The sequence below is a fragment of the Theobroma cacao genome, chromosome 5 (assembly GCF_053813885.1).
Source record: "Theobroma cacao isolate CCN51 chromosome 5, ASM5381388v1, whole genome shotgun sequence".
In the NCBI taxonomy this organism is placed as follows: domain Eukaryota; kingdom Viridiplantae; phylum Streptophyta; class Magnoliopsida; order Malvales; family Malvaceae; genus Theobroma; species Theobroma cacao.
In genome coordinates, this window is record NC_142643.1 from 46627828 (window position 1) to 46644943 (window position 17116).

The 17116-nt window shown below is 34.9% G+C and overlaps 3 protein-coding genes and 1 pseudogene across 3 annotated transcripts; 2 read left to right on the forward strand and 2 right to left on the reverse strand.

Annotated features, from left to right (window-relative positions):
- The first annotated feature begins 626 nt into the window (after nt 1–626).
- On the forward strand, nt 627–7744 carry LOC18600457 (acyl-CoA-binding domain-containing protein 4-like). The gene is made up of 18 exons (XM_007030908.3): nt 627–910; nt 1275–1345; nt 1904–1967; nt 2062–2133; nt 2455–2649; nt 2744–2821; nt 3089–3199; nt 3384–3450; nt 3562–3623; nt 4082–4221; nt 4692–4818; nt 4909–5023; nt 5236–5324; nt 5873–5956; nt 6028–6216; nt 6534–6689; nt 6764–6823; nt 7173–7744. The coding sequence occupies exons 1-18, from the start codon at nt 746–748 to the stop codon at nt 7356–7358; spliced, it is 2031 nt and encodes a 676-aa protein (XP_007030970.3). The 5' UTR covers nt 627–745; the 3' UTR covers nt 7359–7744.
- Nucleotides 7745–8814: 1070 nt separating this feature from the next.
- On the forward strand, nt 8815–10053 carry LOC18600458 (protein SRC2 homolog). The gene has a single exon (XM_007030911.3). It carries the CDS (start codon nt 9000–9002, stop codon nt 9858–9860), a length of 861 nt encoding a protein of 286 aa, XP_007030973.3. The 5' UTR covers nt 8815–8999; the 3' UTR covers nt 9861–10053.
- A 617-nt stretch (nt 10054–10670) lies between these two features.
- Nucleotides 10671–13328, reverse strand: LOC18600459 (uncharacterized). The gene is made up of 7 exons (XM_088806701.1): nt 13277–13328; nt 12658–12743; nt 11983–12062; nt 11735–11801; nt 11444–11501; nt 11222–11279; nt 10671–10860 (listed from the first exon to the last, which is right to left on the reverse strand). The coding sequence occupies exons 1-7, from the start codon at nt 13326–13328 to the stop codon at nt 10671–10673; spliced, it is 591 nt and encodes a 196-aa protein (XP_088662827.1).
- Nucleotides 13329–13959: 631 nt separating this feature from the next.
- Nucleotides 13960–15624, reverse strand: LOC148763025 (AAA-ATPase At3g28580 pseudogene; annotated as a pseudogene).
- Between the last annotated feature and the right edge of the window lie 1492 nt (nt 15625–17116).

Genomic DNA, 17116 nt, shown 5'->3' on the forward strand with positions numbered 1-17116 from the left:
CTATAATTATCAAACACAAATGCACCGCAATGTCAATGAATCCCAAACCTAATTGTATGAACAAAATTTTTTTTAGAATTGTTTCAAAATTAACAAAGATTTTGAAGGGTTATAAGTGCAATTACCATAATTTTTAAATTTCAATTTAGACACATTGATTATTGAACTTTTTCTTTCCCCCTTATTTTAATCATTTTCTTTTAAGGGTTAACTCTATCTATACTTCTTATGATTTTAACCATTTTTACTTAACATTTAATAATTTTTTATAATTAGCATCTAATGAATTTTTTTTTCAATTAACACCTTATAAATGACTTTTACTTTCGTAAAGAGTCAATTTATTTACTCATATTTAAGGGTAATTTTATAATTTTATTACACAAAATTAATAACTTAACCCCCTTTAGTTCGTGAAATTATCTATTGAATGCTAATTGTGAGAAATGATATCTTAAAAAAACTATTATGGAAAAAAAATTACAGGGGGTCATATGCCAAAAATAAAACTATAAGAGGCATAAGTGAAATTTGTCATTCTTTAAAAAAAATGAAAAGGGCAAGATCCAAACTTCCAATCCCAACAGCCAAACACCTCCTTTAGAACTACCTTATATTTTTTTAACATTTTCGCACTCAGAAAAAAGGAAAAAAAAAACTATTTCCTCGAGCCTTAAACTTCTCAAATCTGATAGGTATATAAATTCTCAGATCAAAACACAGAGGAGAAGAGAAGATAAAGAAAATGGCGACGATGGCGAGGGCAAGCTCTGGCCTCGCGTACCCGGAACGATTCTACGCGGCCGCTTCCTACGCTGGCTTCGACGGATCTCCTAGTTCCAACAACAAAGACATCAGCTCCAGGTTCTCCAACGACGTCGCTTTGATCCTCTACGCATTGTACCAGCAGGTAAACTTCACCATTCTCATTTCCCTCTCTCTATTTCATTGGATCCAGCCTTCTCCGATGCGACAGCGATTTGTTTTTTTTTTTTTTGCTGATTTCTCTTTATTTTTTATTGCATTTTGCAGCAATGTTACGTTTATTTGATTTCAGCTAACGATTTCGTATATTCAATTGCTTTTGTATATAATTCGTATGTTTTTGGGAGCTTTTTGAGTGTAATTTAGGTAGATCTGGTTTTACACTCTGAAATTAAGGCAATTCGAATGTTGATCTCTTAATTAAATCGAATAATTATTTATTTATTTGAAATAGGAAGAGTCATGTGTCGTTACCTTACTCATTTTCCACATTATTATGTGATTTACAGGCTACTGTAGGTCCTTGTAATGTTCCGAAACCGAGTTCATGGAGTCCTGTGGAGCAAAGCAAATGGAAAAGGTCTGCAAGCTCATTTGCTGCTGCCGTGTAATTTTAATTTCTGGTGCTTCTTCTTGTTGTATGTTACTGGTTAATTTGATGTATATGTTTGTGTGTGTGTTTACGCTTGGCTATTTTGGTTTGGTATGGTTATGCTTAGGACGTCAGTGTTTTGATCCATGTGCTCAAATGCGGTGTTGATGATAGAAACTTTGATTAGGGGAGATGTGAATGGATCATTTCTGATATGAGTGTCCAGTTACACATGTAGTTTGGACCCTTTTTAGTTCTTTCAATATTTGGTGATACCTGCGCACTGTTCTGCATAGTTTGTATTGCTCAATTCTAGTGGAGAAAAATATGGAGAAGTACTTCTGTGTAGTTTATATCCATGAGATCTAGATTGGTCCAATTTCCACCTTCTGTATATGCAAGCTTTTATATATGTATAAGACAAGGATTTAGGTGGTTAAAAGCAATTAATTATAGGTCAGATGGATGTTGTATATGATATTTTCTTTTTTTTTTCTTTTGTCCTTTTTGATAAGTGTCCTTCTCAGCTTTTTATTGTTAATGCAGCTGGCAGCAGCTTGGAAACATGGTTTCTACAGAAGCTATGCGTCTCTTTGTGAAAATATTGGAGGTATTGGCCAATGACATTTTCTATGTATATGAATCAATTCGATTTTATATAATTATTTAGTATTTTATTCCTTGTTCTTTGAGTTCTTGTTCAGGAAGAAGAACCAGGATGGTATTCAAGGGCATCTAACCCTGTTTCGGAGCCTGTTATAGATGTGCAAATGAATGTGAGTAAGCTTTTATTTCCACAGTTTTTGATTGTGTGTTTTTACTATTTCCCATGGTCTGTTATTTTCACTGTTTTGATTGGGGGAATTTTACCATTTCAAGGGCATCTAAGTCTGTTTCAGAGCTTGTTCTCAACTTTTAAACAAGTTTTACACCATATTTTCAAGTACTTCAATTTGATTTTTCGTTTGGTATATTTACTGTTCTTTTATCAGTCTGTACTTAAAATTTGAAGGAGAGAAGCCAAGTTGCTTAACCGGAGGTGACTTTTTGTTCTTTGTACTTGCTTTTACCTTCTCAACTGGTTTGCATGTTCATAGCATAATTCAAAAGTTGAGCCTATCATCGAGAATGGGAATTCTTTTGCTGAGACAAAGACCATTTCTGCTGAAAATGGAAGCCTGATGGAAACTCAGGACAAAGATGTTGTATTGGAAGGCCTTGGTTCGGTTGTTGTATATGATCAATGGATTGCACCTCCAATAACTGGTCAGCCTCCTAAAGCCCGATATGAGGTATTGGCATCTCTCTCATTTAAATATCAGTCCTTTCTTCTTCTTCTTCTTGCCCTTTTACCTCATCTAAAGAACTTCTGCTCTTGTTTGCCAGCATGGAGCAGCCGTTGTTCAGGATAAGATGTATGTATATGGTGGAAACCACAATGGTCGATACCTATGTGACCTTCATGTAAGTAAATTATTTACCTCAACATGCAACACACATGCTATATGCCATGTCATTATTTTTCTAATATCACAATACAATTCAGTATACTGTATGATTTTTGACATCAAATGAAGTATTACTAAATTGTAATTCTCAGTTTCCAGGCCATTGCTGGAAAACTCTAATCTGATTCTGTAATCTTAATAAGCTTTGGATTCTTGTTTGTATACTCATGCATCAGTATAACTGTACATGATAGCTTTCCCCCTAATTTGAGGATTGGTACAGGTTCTAGATTTGAGAAGTTGGACTTGGTCAAAGATTGATGCGAAGGTTGGACCCGAGTCAGTGGAATCGCCTTCTCCAGTAAACATGGCCCCATGTGCTGGTCATTCATTGGTTAGTAAAGAACTGAGTTTCTTTTTGTTTTCCTTTTGACTTCTCAGAAGCAAAGTTCTCTAATGAAAAATATGCACATTTCTCTGGTATCTGTTTGCTGAAAATTCTTGTAGTGATGCTGATTGTCTTTCTACAGTTATATCATTTAACTCTCTCTCTCTCTCCCTTCTATTTTTCCCCATAGATACCATGGGAGAACAAGCTTCTTTCAATTGCTGGCCATACAAAGGATCCTTCTGAAACTATCCACGGTACTTGTTTCCACCCCTTATAACAATTTTTGAATAAGTTGAGGGTTTTATTGTTTTTTCGCCTCCTTTCTTTTTGATGGCTTATTTTATTGGTCTGTATTCTTATGGCAGTGAAGTCATTTGATCTGCAAACTGGTACATGGTCAATGTTAAAGACTTATGGCAAAGCACCGGTATTTATCTGTTCTTCCTCTTAACTACCTCTCTTTCTCCTGTATCAACTCAAAAATATCAGCAACCTAAATTTAGATAATTTTACGGGGTTCATGGTTTGTGTTTTTCTTCACAAAAAGAATTAGGCCAGGCTTTGGTTTTTCAATGTCTCTTAGATAGCAGCTGCTGGTGGGATTGATCTTCCTTGCTCTGTTGAATATGGTATTTAAGAAACTGAAAACCTAATGCATAAATGTTGATTGCTGGGCAATGTTTAGCTGAAAATTTTTAAACATATTGGTATGCTTGAATAGGGCTGGAGGTAATACTTGGTAAAGCTAAATTGTCGATGCATGTATGCTTATATATGCTCATTCCCCATTATTTTCCCCATGGTAGCTTCTATGATTTTCCTGAATATGTTCCCCCAACATTGTTACGAGTTTTTTTCCCCCTAATTTATGTGATTACCTTGCAGGTCTCTCGTGGAGGTCAATCTGTGACCCTTGTTGGAACAACCTTAGTGATATTTGGTGGACAGGATGCGAAGCGAACACTCTTGAATGATCTATATATACTTGATCTTGAAACTATGACCTGGGATGAAATTGATGCTGTGTAAGATTACTTTTTGGCAATTTTATTCTTTCACTATCCCTCCAGACATGTTAGTGGAGGTCTGAGTTCTTTTGTTAAATATGTGCTATGGTCCTTCTATAGCCGTTGACATTTAGATTGTAATTGAAATCACATTTGCTGCATGCCAAATCTGAAGAGCTGGCTTTGAACTAGGGTCTTGTTGCATGCACAATCAGCCTTATCCATTGTTAATTTTAACCTTATTAAGGTTCAATTATCATACCAGATTTCAATCTGGTTCATAAGATTAGCCTGTGATCAAAATTGAATTAATAACCTGATTACATTTGCACATTTATGAAGCAAAAGACAGCTTGATATAATACTTATATTGCACTTTATTTTGAGTAATCCCTCATACCCAATCATTTTATAGGTTGGAAGAGTGTCATTTTAAATTTATATTCCTTGGTAACTTTTAATATTTGTTTATCTTCATTGTCATGCAGGGGGGTACCTCCATCACCAAGATCTGATCATGCTGCTGCTGTACATGCTGAACGTTACCTTCTTATTTTTGGTGGGGGTTCACATGCTACTTGCTTCAATGATTTGCATGTCCTTGATTTGCAAGCTGTAAGATAATTACTCTCTTGGGTTTTTGCATTTTGCATGTGCTTGTATGAGGAATCAGTATCTCTATCTTTAATGTATTTGGATTTGTAGATGGAATGGTCAAGACCCACACAACAAGGTGAGATACCAACTCCTAGAGCTGGTCATGCAGGTGTGACAGTTGGGGAGAACTGGTTTATTGCTGGCGGTGGAGACAATAAAAGCGGTAAATGACTCACTTCAAAAATCAAATAGAAGATTATTATTATTGTTCCTTGGACGTAGAGCCCCCAGTACATGCTTACTTTTGGTGTTATTGAACTGTCAGTTTGGTATGAAGATTAGAAACAGCTAGGTGGGATCTGTTGGTTGCGTGAGAAAAAATACTTTTATTACTACTCCTTAATGTTTATTGTTTGTCCTATTCTCTTCTTGCAGGGGCATCAGAAACTGTTGTCCTTAATATGTTCACCCTCGTATGGTCAGTTGTGACATCAGTTAAAGGACGTGTTCCTCTTGCTAGTGAGGTATTTTACATTTTACAGATGCTTGTTGCCTTTAAAATGCTATGCGTGTGGCAGTCTTTATTTGGATTGCATAATCATATGTATATTGGTATTCGTATGTATAAGAAATGCTGTAATGTTTAAACTTCTGTGTGTCAATTCAACAAGTAATGGTAGAAAGATGCATGTAAATAAAGTAGACTTTCTGCATATGATGTTGTGCTTCTCTGTAATTATTATGATTATTTGACTGGATTGTCTTTAATAACTTCCATCATGTTCATTCTTATCAATTAACTTGATCATCTTCATCGGTTTTAAATTTAATAAATCGTTCCATGGAAATAGTTGAAACTTTGGAAGCTGTGTATCTCTTCAAGAGGAATGTCAATACTTTATTAAGTCATGGAGAAAAGAGGTTCTTTTTTTTATCTTTTTTTGTATGTAACACTCGTGTTAACATTGAACAATTTGTATAGTTCTGGTCCATCAGTCTTTATAAATAGCAGATAACTTCCACTGCAGTGATTGAAGTTGTGAAATTACTATCTTCTTGTCTATTATTGCAGGGCTTGAGTCTGGTTGTGGGCTCCCTCAATGTTGAAGATATACTTATATCTTTTGGAGGATATAATGGGCGTTACAACAGTGAGGTAGAAACAATTCTAGCCTCTTCTGTATATGAGTTTATGTTTTTGTTTGATCTTTTATGTTTTGCTGTTAGGTTAATGTTCTTAAGCCAAGTCACAAGTCAACCTTGCAATCAAAGATAATGGAGGCTCCTGTTCCTGACAGTGTTTCTGCAGTGCATAATGCCACAAATCCTACCAGAGATTTGGAGTCTGAGTTTGAAGTTGGTCAAGAAGGAAAAATACGAGAAATTGTTGTGGATAATGTTGACTCAGAGCCCATGGTATGTAATATTTTGATATTGCATTCAACATTCAATTCCATTCATTGGAAATCTGCTGGTTGAAATCTTCTGATATAAAGTTCACGTGTGCTTTACGCATGTCTTGAATGCTTTCGATGTATGTCTGATATAGTGGATTTAATATATATACTTCATAACATTCATATTGCTTTTGACCTCTGCAGAACTTTTATCTATTCTTGAGGTTGCAACTTTATAGTAAATTATTAGTTTATTTATAATTTATTTACTCTCTTACATACAGATTGTCATATTTGCCAATTTATTTCTTCTGCTTAAGTTTAGAGTATATGCAGAAATCCAAAGGTGAGGAGACCAGTGAGCACATTATAGCAACACTCAAGGTGGAGAAGGAAGAGCTGGAATCATCACTCAACAAGGAGAAGTTGCAGTCGCTCCAGCTAAAGCAAGAACTAGCTGAAGCTGAGGCTCGAAACACAGAATTGTACAAGGTAATTTCTTGTTTGGGAACAGTGGTGTGTATTAGGTTAGACTTGTTTCTCACTAAATTTTTTTTATATCTTAGGAGCTCCAATCTGTACGTGGTCAACTTGCTGCCGAGCAGTCAAGATGTTTCAAATTAGAGGTATGTTCAAATCAAGAGAACAAAGTTATTGCTTGTAATGGAATATTATCTGTTTTTAGGCAATGGATTCATTCAAACTCTGATTTCCTTTAATACTACCATTCTCCAACGCTGTAAAATGAGAATTTAAAAGCAGGTAAGGTTCACAACTACATCATGGTGCATACCAGGTGAATTTGAAATATGCTCAAACTTCATTGTTAGTATGAATTTATTTGGAAGATAGGGTGTCACAGTTTACTTCTCGATCATGCGTTTATGTGGACTGTTTTAATTACTACTATTAAGACTTAGTTTATACAAGGGCTAATCCAACTCTAACCGTCGTCTAATCCTCTCGAATCAACAGGTTGATGTTGCGGAGCTGCGGCAGAAGCTTCAGACGATGGAAACACTACAAAAGGAACTCGAACTCCTGCAGCGACAAAAAGCTGCATCTGAACAAGCTGCCTTAAATGCAAAGAGGCAGGGCTCAGGTGGCGTATGGGGTTGGCTGTCAGGAAGCCCTCCACAAAACGCTGCCGACGATGCCTGAAAATTCAATTGAAAGCCTAATTAAATAGTGATTGCTAGATTTATTCTCATTGATAAAAATTTTTGGGTCAAAATATTTTTTTTATTTACTTAACCAAGGTTCTTTCTTCGATGGGAAATAAGATATCTAGTTTAGCCTGAACGGGAAACCCCTCCCGGGGTTTTTGCATGAATACATATGTCTCGTAGATTATAGTTTCAGTTTATTATACAGTTTACATATGGCTGTTGGTGCAATATATTTTTCTGTTTACCAAAATTTTTATCAGAATTTGTATTCAAAGAGTATGGTACTTGAGTGAAGAAGCATATAGGGTTTCTATTGTTTGCCAGCAAATTTTGTGAGGAAATGGTTTTATGTGATATTAATTCGAGAAAATTTCATCATGTTTGGTATTATGTACTACTACTATTACTTCTACTATTAGGGAGTGTCAACGGGGAGTTTGACATTTTCAATGTGGCTGCTCAATGGAATATTTGAGACTTCTTTCTTAATCTTTTGAATTGAATTTAGAAAGTTACTTGAGTTATATATTCGGTAAAAATGATTTCGTGCCTTTCCTTTAAATTTTAATAATAATATATATATTTTACTTTAATAAAAAGAGTTAACTTGATTGGATAAAATTTAAAATTATCCCTTATATTTTTTATGGCTTATCGGTGGATTTCATTATATTTTTTCTGGTGGTATCGTAGTCTTTACTTAATCTCTCTCGGATTCAAGGAGATCGAATTTGTGACTTGTTGGATGTAAAATTGAGATTCAGAATTACCTTTAAATCATTTGAACTGGAGTTGTGTCTTTGACCCATCATTGTATTTTTGTTTGTCTTAGGTATTTGATGAAATTGGATCCCTACCCTGGTATTCTAATAGAACCAAAATAAATCACAGCCATTCTCCACGGAATCTGTTGCGACCTAACCCATGGTCTGTGCTAAAACCCCATCTCAGACCCGACCCGAGTAGATAACGTTAATTCCTTAATCCTGAAGGATAAAGTTTGTTTTTGTTTGTGACAAATCCTAAAGGCGAAAGGTACAACGATAAAGAATTAATTCCTCTGGAAGCAATTCATGCATACATAGTAAATACAGCGCCAAACCACACGCCTCCCTCCTACGCGTCTCAGCAGACGCCCCCCCCCCCCCCCCCCCACCCGCATCACACCTCATAATGTAAACGCTTTTGACCCAAATTATTGTTCCTCCACCCTTCAATAACTATTTTTTAATTCAATTAATTAACTGAAAAACCTAAAATCATATTATTCTTATCTAATTCTTTTTATAGTTTTCACGAGAATTAAGATAATATTTTATATTAAATTTAAAAATTTAAAGAATTTAATACGAGCATATCTAATAGACGCGGAGAATATATTCTAGTTCCCACCCGATAGCTCTTTTCTTTCACAATAAAATCTCCCCTGGAGGCGGTTTCAAGCCACCGATCCTTCCGGTTTCTTTCCTTTTCTGTTTTCTTCCCCCTAAATCTCTCCCTATATATATATATATATATCCTTTCGCCTCTACGATCCAAACCCAAGTTTCAGAATCTGTTGAAAAACCCTCTCTTGAATTCTCAACCGAAATCTCATTCTCTTTGCGACTTTTTTGTTTGGTAGAAAGATAACATGGAGTTTAGGCCCTTGGAGATTAATGTAATCTCAGGCAAGGACCTGAAGGACGTCAATTTGTTCACCAAGATGGACGTGTATGCTGTGGTTTCAATCAATGGCGATCATCGTACGTCGCAGAAGACTCCTGTCGACAAAGACTGTGGCTCCAACCCCAAGTGGAATTACACCATGAGGTTCACCGTAGACGAAGCTAACGCCCGACAGAACCGGCTTAACCTCGTGTTCCGTCTGAAATCCGAACGTCAGCTTGGAGACAAAGATATCGGTGTTGTCCAAGTGCCCATCAAGGAGCTGCTCGATCACAACAACGCGGACGAGAAGGTTGAGCAGAATGTAAGCTACAGCGTCAGGTTGCCTAACGGCAAGGCAAAGGGTGTCCTGGATTTCTCTTACAAGTTCGGAGAGAAGTTCAGCAAACCTGTTCCGCAACCTCCAGTTCCAGGGGCTGAAGCCATGTACGTAGACAAACATGGGGAGAAGCCAGCCATGGCGTATCCACCGCCACCGGTTGGTTATCCAGGAGGAAGCTCCGGACACCCTCCTCCTCCTCCGGCAGGAGCATATCCACCACCGCCCCATGGGATGGCAGGCTACCCCTATCCTCCACCCGGTGGTGCATATCAACCGTATGGATATCCCGCTCCAGGTTATGGATATCCAGGATATCCTCCTGCAGCTCAGGTTGGATATGGTTACCCTCCAGTGCAGAAGCCGCAAAAGCCCAAGAAGAGTGGCATGGGAGCAGGGTTGGGGTTGGGGTTGGCTGGTGGATTGTTGGGTGGAATGTTGATTGGTGATATGGTTGGAGATGCCTATGAGGCTGGTATTGAAGATGGGCTTGATTTTGATTTCTAAACTGCCATTTTTTATGTTCTCATTCACCTCTTTTCTTTCTGTTCTTTAGGTTGTTGAGAATGTAAATGGGGATCAATCATGGGTTTGAGTTGAAGTATAATCAATTGCAACTTTTCTGCAATGTTCTTGAGGGCACTGATTTTGTTGCTTTTGGATTTGATAGAAGATTGAATTGAATTTATTCTTTCACGTATGGCATCATCACCTTTGATCTTCATTTTTGTCATTAACAAATGGTTTGAAGCATTTATTCCCTATAGTCTAACACAAGAAAACAAATACCACTACAAAAAGGGAGAGAATCATTTCAAGTTGCAAGCATGAAAAGAGCTTGTTCAATATGCTCCAAATCTTCTAGATATTGTCTTACCAAAATCAAACTTTCATTTGTTCAATGTTTTGACCAATTGCTATTTCCATCTCTGGATAAGGACAAAAGAATAATAAAGGGTTAAGCTATGAAGATTTTATTGTTTTTCTTCACTTAATTAATCTCCTTTAATTTAGAAGAATCTTCTTTTAATTTCGAAGAATGGTTATATGAACACAATACATGTAAGAAAGATGTTAAATATTCGGTGACATGCTTGTATTAATTTTTTACAACAAATATTGTATTTACATGTATACATTAACACGCATTAAGGTTATTAAATGACGAAATCAAATTTGATAATAAAAACTTATATACATGTTTCGATTTAATCAAATTTATGTTCATTTCCGGTATCACCTAAACAATGAAATGAAATGGCGAAAGTTTTATCTTACAATTGTTTCTGCTCAAGGTCTAATAGATGAATCAAACGTCTATGTATAGGTTTCACTCCCAAGACTCCATGGCAAAACCAGAAAATCCAATCCGGCGTCAAGAAAAGCTGGTGGTGAAGCTGATTTTACATGGAATTTCAGGGTGGAGTATGAGATAATTGAGGATTTTGTAATCCATACTGCCCCTGATTCAGAATACTTCTTGCACATCAAACTCAAATCCTGGAAGCTCCTCAGAAACAACAAAGACATTGCTACATGCTTTCAATAACGTTTCTTCTCCATTATATTCATTATCCTTTGTCACTTTTTAGTGCAATATGCAGAATCTCATCTGTCATGTAAGGTGCATACTTCCGAAAGGCAGGTCTGCATTCCTTTCCATTTCCATCTGTTTAAATTCTGAGAAACACTACCTTATAACAGTAGTGGGGGACTTGGTTGTGTTTATGCGTAATCTACAGTCTGTTATTCCCTTGATTGCTTTTACTTACTGCAAAGCGTAACTGTTCAAGTAGTATTCTTTTAACTAATTGAATTAATTATTGATAGTTTACGGTAGTACTGGGATGCTTGAAACTATAACTTACTTGAAACCTTCATCTTCCTTTATCTTTATGGTTCGGGCATTATAAAGAGTTGCGCCACCTGCCATTGCACCATTGCTAGAATTGAAGACCAATAGTAAAGATGACAGAAGCCAAGAAGAGAGCTAGTGGTCATTTATTCCTACATAATAATTGATAGACAGGAATTTTCACTTTTTATGGAACTGAATTCAACCTGGGACCTAGCATTTAGTTATAACCAACCTGGGACAAAGATTCTAGCTGCCTCCTTTATGGAACCTAAATCGGCAATATCTTGGGCCTGTTCAAGTAAGAAAAGATCATTTAAGTTCTCTAATAGTTGAAACAGATTAATCCAAGGGATAGAATAACAGTGCAAACATTGCATGGTATAATCTAATAAGTTGAAATCGATCTATAACCAAGAGACTTGTTTTTTCCTTTGCAAATTTGAACACTGCAGATATTCCTAACATTACAACAATTCAGATATGCTCTTGAAGCTAATCTAGCTGTAATACTAAACATCAAGACACAATCCTCTAGGAAGGTGATTTTGAGTTGATTGGTCGGGCGAATGACAACACTCAAAACCTCAGATCTGCACATGCCAGCATGACAACAAATCAAATACAAGCTGAGAAATGGGAAGTTTCACAGAACTAAACTTTTTCTGTGCATGCTTTCCATCCGTCAACTAATCTTAGGGAGCATAATCTGCACATCTGATCATACAAAAAACACAAAAAATGAACACAAACATCAAAGATAAAACTGAATACCCATCAGTAGATGCAAATCGTGCAGCAAAAGTCCTGGGCTTTGCTTTGTCCCCAGACAGAGATGCTCCACCATTAAAATCCTACAAAGATAGAGCAAATGACAAAGTTTATCAGCAAAAACTCTATTATCTCTAAGAATGTCGATCGTAATTAAGTATTAGCTCCAATAATTATTCTCCAGGAACAACTGAATTTGGTAAATGAGTATTGAAGCATCTCTTTTTGCAGCTTTATGCCATGCATAGACAGCCAACATATAGAATGCAGTAGATATTTAGCCAGAATGAAGTATTAAATAGCAAAAACTAAGCATCAACACTACTAGAAAAGATTGGATTTTGGACTATGATTCTGAGGAAGAATTAGAATGTAGCCTATTAGCAACCAAAAGTAATACTATGAAGTAAAAGCATACATTACATTCTACCATTCTGCTACGAAATTGGGGAAAAAAATCCAAAACCTGACCAAGTTAAAGAACACCATCATTTCCTATGTTTTGAAATTGCAGAGAACAAGTAATTGGAGATTACATTCCAAATGTTTTTGGGGGGATAATTAAGTGCATTAAACTTCAAAAAAATTAAATATTTGATAAACAGAAGGCAGCAGAACAATACAATCCTATTAAAAAAGCATGTTAAATACAAGATTTGATCAGATGAATACATGTACCTCAGGCTCCATGATGCCCTCAAACTCAGAAGGAACCCTGACGGCAAAACCATCACCATAGAACTGCAGAGGAAGAAGCAATGTTTCTCAACATTATGCTGCAGAGGATGCCATTGTAGAAGAATATGTGCAGTCCTATGTTGAAAGCAATCAGTTAATTGAAATTGTGGATCAAAATATTTCAAGTGAAGGAATCAATCGTGATGAATTGGTAGCTTTTGCAAAGATAGCACTTGGTTGCACCGAGGAAAATCCAGAAGACCAGCCAACGATAACTGATGTTGCAAAACAGTTAAGGCAACTTCATAAAGCTTCTCCACGTATTCCTTAGATACATTGATTGCTGTTTAGCTTAATAGCTGAGTAACTTCACAGAGAAAATCACGATGAATTTTCAGCAGCTACTGTACCAATACTTGTTTTCAATCTGTTGCAAGAGAAAAAGTCATGCACAATTACTGTAGAGAAAGGAGTAAACTGCTGCAGATTTTCATTGCATCAAATTTGGTTCAATCTGGAAGATGATTTCTCTGAGTAATTGGATCTTGATTTACTAATCAAACTTGCCAGGTGCAATTCTCTTCTTCCCTTCCTGTTTTCATTTTTGCATTTCAGCTACTTGCTTCGCTTTTATCAGTGCAATACATCTTCTTATTTTTGTTTGGACTCATGTTCTTATATTAACTAACCTTAATTATTCAATCCAATTTCAAACTGGTGTTCATATATCCATTCCATTGGATTCAATAAAATTCCAGGTGGATGATTGTTGCAGTTTACATGCTCAATGGCTATAGTGAGGCTTTCATATCTCTGCTGTAATGTATATTAATTAATTCAATAATTTTTTATATTTTTTAAATCTCAAGGGTAGGTCAATTTATTACACTGTAAAAATATACATTAATTAATTTTAGGGAATGATTGATGAGTAGAATATTTTCGATTAAAATTTAACTATGCATAATATACTTGAATTTGATTAAAAATTAAAAAAATTAAATATGAGAATCTAATTATTAATATTTATAAAAAAAACTTAAATTTGAATTTAAAATAAAGAAATTAAAAATAATATTTATGAATATTATTGATAAAAATTATATTAATAAATTTATAATTTAAAATTTAAAATTATATTCATAATCATTAATAAATTTTAATAAGTATTATATGAATAATTAGCAATTATATACTAGTATATAATAATGGCAAACTAGGATTGAAACGAAATAAAATTAAAAATCCTTATATAATGATAATAGAATTGAAAATAATCTACAAAAGTCAAGTTGGCCCACAAGTCTCAACCTCCTTAGAAATTTAAAAATAGATAAAAACAAAAAAACAAAACTTGAAATAATTAATTAACCAAAATCCCTTAATTGGACTTTTTCTTTTTTAAAAAAATTAACATATTCTTCCTCAATCTCCTCTTCCTCGACAGTTTCAAAGGTTTTAGCATCTTCTTCCTCAATCTCCTCTTCCTCGACAATTTCTTCCTCAATCTCCTCTTCCTCGACAGTTTCAAGGGTTTTAGCATCTTCTTCCTCAATCTTCTCTTCCTTGGCAGTTTCAAGGGCTTCTATCAAGCTTTCCAAGCAAGCCTTTGGATCTATTCCCACTCTGCCGTGTAGCAAATGCTCATAAACATCTGCTGGAGTCATATTTACTTCTTCCAACAAGTTTCCAATTTTTTCAAAGAGAGGATGTGAGTCAAGGTTCAAATAATTCTTTGCCAACACCTTAAACCTTCCTAAAATGCAATAAGATAATTCGATATGCATATCCATTCTTCCCCTTCGGATCAAAGCTGGATCACGTTTGTCGACATAATTGGTCGTAAACACAATAATCCTTTCTCCACCACAAGCAGACCAAATTCCATCGACAAAATTTAAAAATCTTGATAATGTAACTTTACTTTTACTTTTACGCTTATTATCAGAATCAGAATCATCTTTTTTGTTTTTACGTAATATCAAGAAAACAATTTATATCCTCAACCACAAAAATACCCTTCCGTGATGAGTTAAGTAAAAGAGTCTTTAAATGAGCATTATCTTTAACCGTGATTAACTCAAGATCATATATATCATAACCCAAAAAATTGGACATAGCCAAAATCAAAGTAGACTTACCAATTCTTGGAGGACCATACAACAAATAACCACGTTTCCAAGCCTTGCCAATCTTAGAGTAATACTCTTTTCCCTAACTGAATGCTATAAGATCATTGATGATCTCTTTTTTCTTCTCAGGATACATAGCAAAAGAATCAAAACTTGCAGGCTGTTCCAACAATGTGTAATCCCAGCCTTCGTCAGAATTCATATAAAGCTTTCGTTGCCTCCTCTTTTTCTTTATATCTTTACCTTCTTGTAAAACATGATTTAAGTATCGCTCCATGACAATATCCCGATCTTTAGGATGAAACACAAGAGTGTAATAATTCTTATCATCAAGAGCTCGATTATATATTATTTCCTTATCAGGGGAATGTTTTCCTTTATGCCACGTAACCTTGATGCCTTCAAACTCATCTTCAATATCCTCATAGTGGTTTGAAGAAAATAAAAGAGGTGTCTTTCTCTTGTAAGATTCTGCTTTCAACCTGGTTACTCGTGCAATAGATTTGGAGCTAAGGTAGTACTCAATAGCGATATATGCATCGCTACGATGGCAAAGGCCAGAAGTGAACTCGTCAAATGTGATGCGAATGCTAGGAAAGAAATAGTTCTTCAATCTCTCTTGCCAAAGCTTAATGCGTTCTGTCAAATAATCAGGAACCAATTTCGAAATCGTTCCGCAAAAAAGCATTAGGCTAGTGAGAACATCAACCACTATTCCTTCCCCAAATATCATCTTGCCTAAGGATTTTCTTTTTGTTACTGCTAAGAAGAGAGGAGAAAGCTTTTTAAAAGAGAAAAACTAAAGAAGATAGTAGACAATTGACATAACCTTTATGAGTCGAAGCTATATATATTGAAAGGTTTCTTGTAAAAGTTTCACTCCACTTTGGGTTTCTTCTTGGTGAATTTTGTTTCAATTTTCTGATTGAATTTTTTTTTTTTTTATAAACTCAATTAATTCTCCCTGATTCAAGTTTGACCCCATTTATAATATCCTAGCACGGAGTATGCTATAGACATCTATTGGTAAAAAGTGATCTTTACAGCTACGGAGTTGTAGGGCTTGAGTTACTAACGGAATAAATACGCTTTGAGGTTGATTGTCTTTTTTTCAATTTCTTTTTATTTGTAATAAAAAAATCTACATGAATCAATGATTATCTATGAAAAGAGCCTTTATTAAATTGTAAATGTGGACTGTTAGTCTAAGAATATCCAACGTAAATGCTTGCATTTAAAAATGATAATACTATCATCAAACATAGGTAGGGTGGCCTATAATTATTGAAAACGTGCTGTTTCGGGGTTTCTTACTTGCCTTCTATTAATATTTCTTGTTTGTCCATTTTCTAACAATTTGGTCGATACAATTTAGTTGTTTGAGTTGAATTTAGGCCAAGGGAAATTAATGATCAAACCACAATACCATGATAAACTAAATCCAATACAATTTATTGGACTTAATTGGACTGATCAAAGGCCCAACTTAGAAGAAACTTTTGGGACTAACTCTAAATGTCATTACGACACTATTGCTCAGCCGAATTAATGTTGCTAACCAATTAAATCACTATGCTTTTTCTTTGTTATATATATATATTATTAAAATCATTGTTCTCGAATCTTTTAATTGAATTAATCAAATCAAGGAAAGATAATCAAGAGTAAGATGAACGTAAACTTTTATGTATCGAAAAATTTTAGATTTATAAATATATAATTTTTATACAATATTAACCCACCACAAAACGGCATTTCATTAATAAATAAAAATAAAACTCTTTGGTCTAATGAAGTGATGGTTTGTGGTGTGCTAACAATATATAGATTCTATACACTATCAGTGCATTAAATAATATAAATCTATAACTTACTTGCTTTGAAATTGATTTGCATGATCAAAGAGATAAAATTAAATCTATCCATAAACTAAATCAACAAGTAATCAAAAACGTTATGACAATACATCCGAGTATTTGACTTATTGATTAATGTATGATCCCCTCAAGGTTCGAATCCCTTTTCTCTCAATTCAAAAAAAAAAAAAAATAAGACAATGTGTTACATTAATGCTATCTACTAGAATTTACTAACAACCATAGAAAAATTAGTAACTTAAAACTATCAAGTTTAAAGGTCCTTTAGCCTAATGCTTTGAAGGGATGCCCAAAGCACTTCTCACCATTTAAGTTCTTTATTGATCATCAACAAAGTTATCAATAATATTAAACAACATTTGAAACCAAATACTCCACACAAATCAACTATACAAAATCCTTAACTGCGATATTTAATTAGTATATAAAGGTATCGTATTTTACGTAATA

Bases quoted from the DNA above. Each gene is read 5' to 3' on its own strand.
- LOC18600457 (XM_007030908.3), top strand. From the start codon at position 746: ATGGCGACGATGGCGAGGGCAAGCTCTGGCCTCGCGTACCCGGAACGA. The intron at 1,968-2,061 runs GTATTGGCCAAT...GTTCTTGTTCAG, and splicing joins TCTTTGTGAAAATATTGGAG to GAAGAAGAACCAGGATGGTA. The intron at 5,957-6,027 runs GTAGAAACAATT...TTTTGCTGTTAG, and splicing joins ATGGGCGTTACAACAGTGAG to GTTAATGTTCTTAAGCCAAG.
- LOC18600459 (XM_088806701.1), bottom strand. From the start codon at position 13,328: ATGAGTCCAAACAAAAATAAGAAGATGTATTGCACTGATAAAAGCGAA. The intron at 11,802-11,982 runs GTATTCAGTTTT...TGGCATGTGCAG, and splicing joins CGATTTGCATCTACTGATGG to ATCTGAGGTTTTGAGTGTTG. The intron at 11,502-11,734 runs GTCTTGATGTTT...TTACTTGAACAG, and splicing joins TCACCTTCCTAGAGGATTGT to GCCCAAGATATTGCCGATTT.
- LOC18600458 (XM_007030911.3), top strand. From the start codon at position 9,000: ATGGAGTTTAGGCCCTTGGAGATTAATGTAATCTCAGGCAAGGACCTG.